Below are 13,271 nucleotides of genomic sequence, written 5' to 3' on the forward strand. Positions count from 1 at the left end.
TGCAAAGCTGGAGGAAAACGTGGGTAAGAATTTTTGGAAAAGGTACCTCCTACAGTGCTTTCTACATGATGCACTACAGTCCCAGTTTTATAAATAGCCTATGATGCTTCTGCAACCAAATGTATTTATGTAACAAAATGATTAGTGTTCCTATACACATCACTATTCTTCACCCTCTCAGCTGTAAAATCTGCTCCATCTATGTTATGGTTATGTCAGCTTGTTCCTTGAGTCCATTAACCAAGTGCTAATCAGTCAGTTCTCATCCTGCCCAAAACAGTAAGTCTGTGTATATTGAATATACTAAATTAATTTCATGACATTTGTAGACTAACTGGATTGCAGAGATTAGTGAACTTCATAAATGGTTCTGGCCATCAAAGCTTGCTTTCCTTTTAAAAAAACAGGCCATTCTTAGCTTTTAATGTTGTTCTCCAGCAGTTAAAACAAAGATTACTTGTGATAACTTTTGGATACAACACATGCTTGTTGCATGTGGAACAGTTAGTATAGGTAACCTCTAACCCCTATTTTAATTTTAAGAGCAATATTAGCACATAATTCTGACCTACTTCTTCTTCAGGAAAGCTGCAACAAGAAAAACAGCCTCTAATGGACAATGGAAAGAACAGGCTAGAAGGAGAGATGTATGCAAGTCAGATTACCCAGTACTCTGAATATCACAGCATTCGAAGAGGTATTTGTGAGTGCTAGTGCTGGCATTACAATTGATATTCGGGAGAATCACCTGAAGCTTGAGGTGGAAGAGGATATCCTCACTGCACCAAAGAATAAGTTACATGCTACGAGAGATGCATGTAACTGCTCTGATTTTCTGATGCCAGTTACTTCAATTTACTGAGACCACTTTTGCTATTCAATAAGACTTGTGCTGCTCAAACAATAAAATATGATGTATGGCTTCTGGTTTTAGTTCATTAAGCAAACAAGTTAATTTTAGGCTTGAGGATCTTGGCATATGATTTAGAGATTAATAAGAAGATGTAGATAATATTTATTTAAAGGCATTTCAACTCACCCATTTATTTTCTTTTAATGTGTTTACCCTTATACTCTGTTCCCAGCGTTCTGAAGAGTATCCCTTTCTGGTGTCAAGTTCATTTTTTCAAAGACATTTCTTTTGGTAATAAAGTTTCTGTACCAAATAAAGAGCTTCTGAGTAATGGTCAAAATTAAGACAGATTACAAAGCACCCAAGTTAAAGCAGATTCTTCAGTTTTCACAAATTATTCTGCTATATTTGAGATAAATGTGGTAGCTTTAAAAAATTCTGTTGAATGAATTCTAAGACTACACTTGCATCAGGTTTACAAATTCCTAGTGAACAACTGCAGACTGAAGATATGAGGACCTACTTAAATCCAGAGTGAAACTGTTTTTACTGCATTGCTGTTAAGAGTTTTGTTCTTCTAATAAAGTCTAAGGCATAATTTTACTTTTCTGTCTTGTCTGTGTTCACAATGGTTGTCAACAATGTGGAAGCAAGTAAGATGCCACTTAAGAATTGCTGTAGCTTGAGTCCAGGGGGACAGCTGCTCCTAGCAATAGCAGAAAGCTTCATCGTTGTCTCTCAGTTATCCCCTAACTGTGGAAAGATTTAAAGTAGATTGTTTCCCACACTGAAGAAAGCATTCTCCTACCTCTAAGACTTTCATGAGTGACCCTTTCCCCCACTCCCAATACTAGACTACACAAACACTTTATTTTTCACACTGGCAATCATAAATTAATGCTGATGCAGACTTCTGACACCAATGTTCAGAGGTAGGTTGGTTCCCCCTCCCCCCCCCCCATTGTGTTTCTCTTATGTCATCTTTTATGGCTAAGGGACAAATATAAAAAGACTTTTCTTGAATTGTCCCTCCTCTAGTCGTTCAATAGATTTGGAGGAGACTTTAGTTCTGTGGTGCTGAGTGGGATGGTAAGGCTTTGTAAGATTGAGATCAGTTTTAGATAAGCATAGCTGAGCTTTGCCTTGTCTCTGCAGCAAAGTAGGAAAAAAAGATTATATATTTTTTGTTTACTTCAACTTTGTGAAAAAACATTTGTGTGAACACAACTCTGACCCCTTATAGTGATTTTTTTTTTTTGCTACATTCTAAGAACAGGAAATAACTCCCTAAGATATTGAACAACCTATAATGTTTCCCAAATAACTTTCTATAACTTTCTACAGTAAAATAACAGTTGGGGGAGGAGAGGAAGGGGAAAGCAAATTGTTAATGTGCTTTCCATCGTGCAGTGACTAGGGTTAGCAATTTTAGATGTGTATCAAAGTGGCACAAGTACAAATAAATCACAACTTACTTCTGGATCAAGGATAGCTGCTGGCCAAAGCTATCTTTCACAACTGAGATCTTTCACCCTCAATTTCCATTTAAGATTAGAAGAAACCAATACAAAGAGATCATCATCGTAACTAGGGACCAGCTGTGCATTTCAGCTTAAGGCCAGCTTCCCTTATCAATGCTCTTCCTCAACCAGAAGAATTTACTTACGTCACAACCATACTTTATAGAATCAATATATTGTAACAGATTTTATACAATTTACATTCTACAAAATCATATGAATTTTAAAATTATAGTTTTTTTTATGTATGTCACCTCTAAGTTCACAAGGCAGCTACCTACAAATGTTCAATGTGGTGAAGCACTTACTGACACACTTCAGAGATGCTAGCAGCAGCACGTGTTATCTTTCAGAACAGCTGACAGGAGTTTCATGTGCATCCTCCAGTTACTTTCTTTAGGCTTGTCCTCATATGCCTGCAACTTGTAAACTACTGTATTTACACTCCCACTAAGCTGCTCCACTACCATTATAAGCATATTTTGTTTTTAAAATTTTATTTTCTATAAGATATAAATTTCATTTCCTGTAAGCTATAAATCTTCCCTACCTTAGGTACAAACTGAGACTGATCAAAAACTCTTACATATATACACTGACACAACCCAAACTGAAGGAATGAGGAGTTTGTCAGCATGGAGAAGGTACAGATAGGATAGCAGGCTTGCACATTCACTGTCCTTCAAAATCCTCTAACTTCAAAGCAGGACCTATGATAAACTAGTAGCAGCAGAAACATCATCATTGTATACTTCATCAGCTTTACAAAATTTCCAAACAGAGCATTTTCACTTCAGGAATTTCAGACCTTTGTAATCCATGCTCTCTCCTTTACGCCTGTGCTATGAGCCCAGGAGGAAAAAATATCACACAGAAGAGCTAACTGGGATCTTTGTTACCACGGTCTCCCTCAATTAGTTTCAGACAAGCTGCTGGCCCAGAATTAATTGCTTGCTGACTGGAAGAAAGTGACATAAATGCTAGCCTGCCCACCTGAGAAGGTTTATCTTGAAGAAAAAAAAAAAAAACAAAACTAAACTCACAATCAAAAAAAAGCTGAAGTTCTTTAAAGAAGAGTTAAAAATAAAAAGCAAATCCCCACAAGCCCCAACCTTCTGGCTCATAGAATCTCTTCCCAAATAAAATTATAATTCTAGCAAGTTCTTTTGGTACACTGCATCACTAACAAATCAATGCTAACCCATTAAACCACTGAAGAATGTTCAAGTGGTTCAGGGCTAAGACAATTTGCTGTTGTCATCTGCTATATTAATCAGTCAAATACATAGAATGCAAAAGTATTAGCCAGTGCCTCATGTGCTCCAGTGTGTATTTTGCTTAAAGGGATTCAGAACAGTTTACTTGGCTGACTTCAGATATTTCTTAAATTATTTTACATTGCTACTCTCTTCCTAAGGGTCTTTAAAAAAAAAAAAAAAAAAGGCCAATAGAATTGAATCTGGATTTACTGATGCTCCTCCAAATTCACTATCACCATGTCCGCAGTTGCACTCTTTTCCAGTTCCAGTGCATATGGGTTATACTCTTCTTCAAGTTTTCTCTTCCAGATTTCAACTAGGGAATATTAGAATAAAAAAAAAGAATAAAATAATTTAAAAAAACCCAAACAAAACCAGTTACTACGTAATACTTGACGAAAAACTTAAAATGAAAAGTCACACTGATTCTCTACTTCCTCCTCGAAGTGCTGAGATAAGTTGGCACACGGGCACGTTGGCACGTACACCACACGACATGAGATGACGAATGAAAGAATATTTTAGGAGTGACAGGATCAACTGAGGTGCTATTGAGGTGCTTGTGTCCAGTCCCTACTCAAGCAGGGTGGATACAACCTTAATAAAACTCAGAATTCTGTTTTCAAAACTTTAAAAGAAGTTTTAAGTTGCCTGGTGTATGTGGTAACTGTCGTTGTCTGGTGATATCAGCAGAGCTGGAGAAATGTGTTTCTAGAAGTGGAAGGCCTTTACAAAACATGAATACTTTTGGACAGGAAGATGCATCTCAAACAGGCTTCAATGCAAAACTTAAGTCCACCACAGAAACAGAGTATGCGCTTCCAGAAAAAAAGCTTAGAGAATTTTTTAATAGATAGAATTATTAAGGAGCTCTGTTAAACCTCCTTGGACAAAGCAATAAGTACCACCTGCCATCAGTGGATTTCAGAGAGGAATTTTCTGTAAGACTTTCTCAACAAGAGCTGACCTCAGGTTTATAAAATCAGTGGGGCAGGGAAATAAAAGAAAAGCAGAACTTCCTCCCCTTACTAACCACTAAACTGTCACGTGTCATTTGTTTCAGTGAAAATAGTAGAATTGAAGAGCACTTTGAATGAAAACTGAATCAAAACTCAATTAGTAAATACTCACTATAATTTGGTACATCCTCATCAGGGTCCTTGGAAGATGTTTTACCAGTTTCTGATACGCCGTATTTTTCACATTCAGTGGTTAAGACGCCAGGTTGGGTTTCTCTTAGTCCTCCTTCAGCTTCTTCCTCTAAAGCTGCTATCATATCTTTGTAGGCCTTCCTGGCCTCTGTTGTCAGTTGTACCATTCTATGAAAATGGTCCTATGGAAATAGAAAATATTAGTAGAGCTTAAATCATACAGTAAGTTCTAACATCTCCTATGAAAATCTGTAACGAATATTCCTTAGTCAGAACATGTACGTTCATACATAAAAGTTGAGCAGCTAAGTATGTATAAAGACACAAAAACCAAACCACTTATAAAAACACTGATTCTCTTGAAAAAAAAATTCAGAAAGAGATCTAGATGGAGAGGATGTCAGGAAGAGATGGGCAAACTACTATTTTGAACAGTGCTGAGTGGCTGTACTTCTAAAATATATTTTTCATATAAGCAACTGACCTAGGATAAAGAGTGTAAGTAAGTGTGTAAAAGCAAAACAAACAAACAAAACCTTAAAGTTGGAGTATTTTTTCCCTTACAGGTAAAAAGTAAAGCTAAAGAAAATCATGAACCTATGTATTTCAGCTTACCTGAGCCCCATCGTAGCTAAAAATTCCCACCACACTCACAGGCACTGCTTTGTTCACGCAGCGGCCTAGGGCCTTGCGATTAAGGGCAAAAACAAACGGGATATTCTGCTCACAGGCACAGTCGATAATGTTGTGTAGAGTCTCATCCAACCCACCTGGAGCAGAGAGCAGAAATGGTAAAGAATCACACTATTCAAGCTGATTATAACTAAAGGACAGTAGTGTTAAAAGATAGCAAAAAAAAATCCCAAGATTATGGGTGCATTTTGAAATTACAAGAGTTTATAGGAAAAAATACGTGGATCTCAATAAAAGCGTTAGATCTCAGTTTTTAAAGGAGAATTTGACTTTTTTTTCTTAATTAGCAATTTCCTCAGTATCTTATTCTGTATTTTGTTATATGTGTAGTATAGTCTTACTTGGCATTTTAAAAAAAGACCCAGCTGCTAAGAAATTATTTAAAAGTTAATAGAATGTAATGACAACAATGCCAACAAATGTTAAACAAACGCTCACTGACAATTTCATCATCAATCTGTGGCCTAGAAGAGATTAATACAGCAGGACTTCATGTGGTGGCACAGCTGGCACCAGCAACCTTTGTCTCTTCTCAGTTGTGCCACTAAAATCTTTTGTGCAGCTGCACTGCAAATCAATAACTAAACACTTCCTAGTTTCAGGTAACTTCCCCGACCCCAGATAGTTTTGACTCAGCTCACACTTCAGCTGCACAGCAGTAAACAATCTGAAGAAGGAAGGCATCTTTATATGACTTCATTTCAAAGGCTTCTCAAATTAGTTCCCCCAATAATAATACTGCTGCCAGTATTCTGAGTCTGCTTTTTTTTTTACGTTTCTTTTATTAAACAAACTTTTTTTTTTTTAAACTTACCCTTTGACTGAATCTTTTCACAGTTAGGAGATATGATGACACACTTCAGTTTTTTCAGCTTCAGATGTTTCAAAACTTCTCTAAGACCCATAACAAGCCTGCGTTTTATCTTGGCCTTTACTGGGTCTTTCTGATACAAGCGATCTTGGAAACGAACCAGTTCTTTTAAGAGATCTGTCACACAACTGTCAACTTCTTTACTGAGTACCTGGCTGCAGTAACTGGAAGAAAGAATCCATTAAATGTTAAAACCCTACATTTACAAATATGTTACATAAATATGTAAAATATAAAAATACACCTTCTGTTCTACACCTTTATCTTTTTTTCTATTTCCACTCCAAATGCGCTTGTTATATACATAAAACAAAAAATTCACTTAAGATTTTTTCAGTGGCTGAGAAGTTACAGAAAGTTTTGTTACTTGTGGTATCTGGCTCCCCTATCAAACTATACTAAAAATACATACACACATGTACAATAAACCTATTATATTACACCAATAAATACATATACACGTTTTGCTGTTGAAGCATTTTTCCGAGGGCACTTATTCTGACTTATATAAATCAAAGTACAGCAACCAAAGTATAAAATGCTAATTTCTTTCTATAAATATAAGGCTACTTATAAAAAGATGGAAATTTGGATCAAAATCCTCCTCAGATTAATATTTTTTTATCTGTCATCCTATTTCACTTATCAGATTACAGCCTTATGTTGACCATAAGGAAAAGATAAAAACGGATGTATTTCACCCTTCTAGTATTGCCTGGGAAAGATCAGGGTTCCAAATTGTTTTTCCCCATTGTTTACACAAAGAATCATTCAGTAAAGAAGGGTCTCAAAGAAAAACTGAAGATACCTCAACTGCACAGTCAACAGAAAGATGCCAAGTGGCAAATCCACGTAAGATTATGAGAAGAGATCACAGAATCATAGAATGGTTTGGGTTGGAAGGCATCTTTAAAGGTCATCTAGTCCAAACTCCCTGCAGTGAGCAGGAACACCTTCAACTAGATCAGGTTGCTCAGAGCCCAACCTGACCTTCAATGCTTCCAGGGATGGGGCTTCTTACAACCTCTCTGAGCAATCTGTTCCAGTGTTTCACCATGCTCATTGTAAAAGATTTCTTCTTTATATCTAGTCTAAATCTACTCTCTTTTAGTTTAAAACCATGACCCCCTGTCCTATCACTACAGGCCCTGCTAAGAAAGTCTGTCCTCATCTTTCTTATAGGCCCCCTTTAAGTATTGAAAGGCCACAATTAAGTGGTCTCCCTGGAGCCTTCTCTTCTCCAGTCTGAACAAGCCCAACTGTCTCCGACTTTCTTCACAGGAGAAGCATTCCATCCCTCTGATCATTTTGGTGGACCTCCTCTGGACTCACTCCAACAGATCCATGTCCTTCTCGTACTGAGAACTCCAGAGCTGGACACAGAACTCCAGGTGAGCAGTGGGGAAGAATCCCCTCCCTCGACCTGCTGGCCACACTTCTTTTGATGCAGCCCAGGATACAGCTGGCTTTCTGGGCTGCAAGCACACATTGCTGGTGCACATCCAGCTTTTCATTCACTAATACCCCCAAGTCCTTCTCAGCAGGGCTGCTCTCAATGCCTTCATCCCCCAGCCTGTATTGATACCAGGGATTGCCCTGACACAGGTGCATGACTTTACACTTGGCCTTGTTGAAACCTCATGAGCTTCACACAGGCCTACTTTGCAAGCTTGTCCAGGTCCCTCTGGATGGCAGCCCATCCCTCAGGCATATCAACTGCACCACTCATCTTGGTGTCATCTGCAAACTTGCTGAGGGTGTACTCAATCCCACTGTCTATGCCACTGATGAAGATACAGTACTGGTCCCAATAGGGACCCCTGAGGGACACCACTCATCATTGATCTCCATCTGGACATTGAGATGTTGACTACTACCCTCTGGATGTGACCATCCAACCAATTCCTCATCCACTGAACAGTCCACCCATCAAATCCGTATCTCTCAAATTCAGAGAGAAAGATGTTGTGGGGGACTTACAGAAGTCCAGATAGATGACATCCATAGCTCTACCATAGATCTATCTCTTCCATAGATCTGTCTTCACAAGATCTATCCTGGGTCGTAGAGATACAATTATTTTATTTAAGTTACAAGAGTTTTTATTTACTACTTCCAGTTGATTTCACTAAGTCTCAAAACCAACTCTACTAAACCACTGGAAATCTAATCTAAAGACACAAAATATTCTAAGCTTTGCTGAATGCTCTACGTCCTATAATAGGTAGAACTTTGTTGCCCTGTACACATTCAACCCAAACTGTGCCTTCAGTAAAGTGCTGCATGGACACAAATTAAGTAATTTTAATGTTATTAAAAGTTAAATTACAGCTAACACATGGCATCAGGAAGGTAAAGAATGGCTGAATCAGTATTAACTTTTACTGTAACATGAACTGCAAAATGGCCAGTGGTGCCTTTATGGAAGGAAAACTGAAAGTTAAAACACTGCTTACCTAAAGTAAATGTTTAACACTTATGACTGGATCTCTGACCTCTTCAAATATAGTAATGACTATTTCTTCTTTTATAAGGAAACATGTATACACATCTGTTTAAACAAAACTAGATGTCTGTGCACATAATAACCCTAAAATCTTCCCTTTATTTCTCTGCTTAGCCACAACATGAAAATGTCATCTGGCTAGTCACAGTCTTTACATTTTTGCCATTTTGTTTGGTACTCCATGTATTTAAAATAAGGTATATATACTTCAACAGCAGCTCCTTTTCCTTCCTTAGACTGTAATGAATTTCTGATTTACATTTTTTTTTTCTTCAAGAAACACGCATTTTGAAGTAAAAATTACAACAATGTACAGAGTATTTATCTGGATACAATTTCTTCGTTTATGTGTCACCTTAGAGAAAAACTGAAAAAAAAATTAGCAACTTCAGACTAAACTCCAATTACTATTGCACAGAATGTAACTGAAGGACCTTGTTTGAAAAATGCCTTATCGGTGGTACTGTGGGAAAACAGACATCAATTCAAATCAATACTTACTCTCGAAAATTCCTACTATGGATTTTTGGAAGATTGGAGGTCAGCTGCTTTGAAGTCATGGAACCTTCTGTAGATTCCTTAATCCCTGTGTTCTCCACAAACTCTTCAGCAACTTGCGTTACGTGAACAGCTATCACGTAAATAAAGACAGTTCAATGAAAAGACAGACCAAAAAACCATTGTGAAGAGACTAACTTGTCAAGTATCTCTTGAAAAGTCATTACTTCAGTATTACAAAAATCTCTGGTAGTAGGGGAAGAAGGTCATACATTTTTTTTCTCACTTAGTTTTTACTATTGTAACTCTTTTTAAACAGATTGCCAGAGAGATTCAGGGGCTCTCACATAATAAATCCAACAGGCGTAGAAGTGTGGAACAGTCATCAGAATCCAAATTACTCAACTATATTGACTATCAGCTTTGGCACACTTTAAATTCTAGATAAGACCAAGCTGAATTTCAGAAAATTATGAAGTTATACTTTTCATTTGGCAGTATTTGGTGCACATTTTTGAAAATACTAAGCGTGCTCACTCTCAAATCTCCATCTATATACTGTATTATAGCCTTCTCTTGAAAGATACCTGCTTGACTATCCTGTAGAAGTGTTTCATCTTCAGTAATATTTTCTGCAGACTGACAAATATTACCTTCATCTTTTGGTACTGCTGTCTGTTCTAAGAGGTGTTGCTGTTTTCGTTGTTCTCTTTCTTTCAGAATAATCTTAAAAAAAATAAATATATATATAAATCCCAAATGAATTCAATGTCACATACATAACAAAGCAGTTTCTCTTACCAAGTGTTTACATACAGACCATTCATAAAGAAGTTTGCCACCATCATTCGAAGTTAAAAACATTTGAGATTTTTCTTGAATTTGCACATAAAAAGAATGAAAGATATTCCCTAAATCTAAAGAGAAAATGACTTTTTCCTTGATTACCAGGGCCTGGGTGGAGAAAATAATTACTAGGGATCAACTATAAGGGCAGAACTACAGTTAAAGGAAAGAATTGCTTCAATGCAGAGAAGCAGGCGAAAAAGTCTCCCTCTTCACCTTTCTTCCTCAGACTGTCAATTTGTAGCAATTCAAACACTCAAGTACACACACACACACACGTGTGTGTGTGTGTATATATATATATATATGCACACACAGTTACTCTTCCCCTTTATTTCCCTGTTAAAAATCTTGAGTCACTCTAAGAGATAGCTATCTCTGAATATCCTGGTTGTAGAAAAAGAGAAGAGATTACCATGGGTAGCTAAGCTGTATGGTACACAGAAGGAAGGAAAGTAGGACATATGCTGGATCCAAACATGCTACCACAGCTGAAAGTAATAGTTTCCTGAAACTCATCCTCCTTCTCTGTTTTCATAGCTATTAAGCAGCAGTTATTGTATATATGACCACTAGCTCGGCTAATCTACCCCAAAGTTGTAATTAATCACACCACACAATCTAATTGCAAAAAAAAAAAAAATTTCTCCATTTCCGTTTGTCAAAGATGAAAAAGAACAAAAAAACCTCCCTACCACACTCGGAACACAGCTGTTACACAGACAAAGCAATTTCTGTCTTTTCAAACCTGCTTTGGAAAACATGTCATGAAGATAGAACAGCCACAGGACACAGTAATTAGTATCACCTCCCAGCGTTTGTTATATTTTATATGTTTTTCATATTGTACAGCTCTCAAATTCAATTAAGCAGTATACAATGACCACTAAACTACCTTCACTAGCTCCATAAGATTTGTTCTATACCAAAAAGTGACCTAGCAATGGAGTGGTATCTCAAAATGCTCTGCACAGAAAACAGGAGAGGAAGCAACATGAATGGGCAAAGAGGGAAGATACAAGAGAAATTGCTTGGTGGATCTAACACTAGTTGCTGCAGAATCAGCTGAAGTTCTGGGTTGGAAGAGCATAGAAATATTTAATACTACCCCTGTTTGATCCATTCTCCCCAGTCCTGCAAATAAGCATAACTTGTCCAAACCAGGCAAGATTTCTTTGTATGTCCCCCCCATACCAATGATGTGTGGACACTTTTGTAGTGACAGTTCTTCAGCTATCAAGTGATTGAAGTGAGAAAATATATTTTGGGGGAATTTATATACGCTATTCAGCAAGACTGTTCTCTTCTTTCCTGCCCCCCACCCCACTCACCTTTTTTAAAACAAGGAAAGCTAAAATTGAATTTAGACAAGTGGACACTTAGATGCAGATGTCCATGCCAGAAGGTTTAACAGACTCACAGAATAATTCTGAAGTTATATTAGCCTATGTTGTACTATTTAAGGTAAAAAAATATAAGCACCTTTTTAAGAGGTGTTGGTCTCTTGGCTTTAGGGACTTCTCTCTGTTTCCCTTTCTTTACCAAAGGAGCGCTGGAATCCAAAGGGTTATGAGGCATCTTTCCTTGGTTTAGCCGGTGATTTTTTGTGGCTGCAGCAGGTTCTTTAGAAAGCAATGGCATGGCACCACCAACTGAGATTTAAAAAAAAAAAAAAAAGCCTGCATCAGACAACCGTAACAGATACCCAAACTAGAATCCAATTTAAGTTTAATGACTGGATGAGGGCTAGTATACACATATTAAAATGGTGTTGTGTTACTATTAAGAATATTTATAGTCAATCTTGTGTCATTAGACAATGTTATTTAATAAAGATACTCCTCCCGAAAGACTGATATATCCTCTACTTCTATTACACAAATAGAATCACAAGCTCTGTCCCTGAACTCTCAAAAACAGAATTTGGCAAAACACTGCACTCCAAGCTACCTTCAACACCTCGCCATGCTGGCTTAGTAAACCTTCAGAAATCTCCATGTTTCATGGTAATGGCATTTCTTCCTCCACAGGTTCTGTACTGTATGAAAATAAATACTGAGTTGCAGTATAACAGATTTTAGATTTAATTGCTGTAAATAAACTGGAGCACTTACTCCTCCCACTTGTTAAGCCTTAATGAAATTGGATGAAGTTCATTTGAAGATGGGTAATGAGTAATGTAAAACTACAGCTAAGTCTCTTTTGCTTAAGCAGCAGAGCTGTCAGGAAATGTCTACTTTACCTGCATTTTTCAGAGGGTTTAGACCACAGAAGCTTTAAACGACTGGTCAAGTCACTGAACCTGGACCTTCCAAACCATGACCTCACACCCTAAAAACTATTCTCCCTTTTCACTTGCTATCAGTTGGAATTGCTGTGTCACATGAGAGCATTTTGTCAAACTTCAGTTATCTGCAATACAAAACAGGTCACATTAGCAAGTCAATGAAGAGGATGACCTAAGTATCAGTGGAATCAGCTTGACACCTTTGTGCCTCAGACAACCTCTGTCCCCTGAAAAACATCCAAAGCTTCTGGCAGCTTGTCTTAAGCCCTCTTCATTTATTTACTGCTTCCAAGGTATGTATACGCTGATCCTCCAACAACACATACAGTCCTATTAGCATAAACAGTTTACTTCAGAAAAGAAAAGTTACTGTAGCAGTTTTATGGATCTGTGTAACAAAAGCAAATTGAGAACACTGACAAGAACTCTGCACAGTAGGTTAGCAGAGGTGGCTACAAGAGTTGAAGCTGGATTTGAAGCAATACATAAGTATACATCCTGCAGATACATGATACTTCCTTCACTGCGTATGTCACCTCTTCATTGCAAATTCACAAGAGCTCTCATTTTTGTGCATAACTTAATTGTATAGTCTGTTATTACTGTTATTATCTTATAATTTTATTTTAATTAATAAATAGTTTTTATCTCAACCTGGGATTTTCCTTACCCTTTTCTTTCCAATTCTCTCCCCTCCTCCCTGAATCATTTATAAAAACTCTTGAGAATTCTGAATACCCTTGGGATGCTCAAACTACCACCACCCTGTTGCTGAACGTGTGTCAGG

The 13,271-nt window shown here is 37.4% G+C and overlaps 1 protein-coding gene across 1 annotated transcript; it reads right to left on the bottom strand.

Annotated features, from left to right (window-relative positions):
* Positions 1 to 3,838: 3,838 nt before the first annotated feature.
* Positions 3,839 to 11,849, bottom strand: SECISBP2 (SECIS binding protein 2; the record flags this gene model as incomplete). Its single annotated transcript, XM_010167478.2, has 7 exons — positions 3,839 to 3,948; positions 4,764 to 4,965; positions 5,399 to 5,553; positions 6,291 to 6,511; positions 9,355 to 9,484; positions 9,939 to 10,077; positions 11,680 to 11,849. Coding segments are annotated over 7 exons (1,127 nt in total), but the record flags the coding sequence as incomplete, so codon positions are not given.
* Positions 11,850 to 13,271: the final 1,422 nt, after the last annotated feature.

This window comes from Antrostomus carolinensis, unplaced genomic scaffold, assembly GCF_000700745.2.
Source record: "Antrostomus carolinensis isolate BGI_N321 unplaced genomic scaffold, ASM70074v2 scaffold3265, whole genome shotgun sequence".
In the NCBI taxonomy this organism is placed as follows: domain Eukaryota; kingdom Metazoa; phylum Chordata; class Aves; order Caprimulgiformes; family Caprimulgidae; genus Antrostomus; species Antrostomus carolinensis.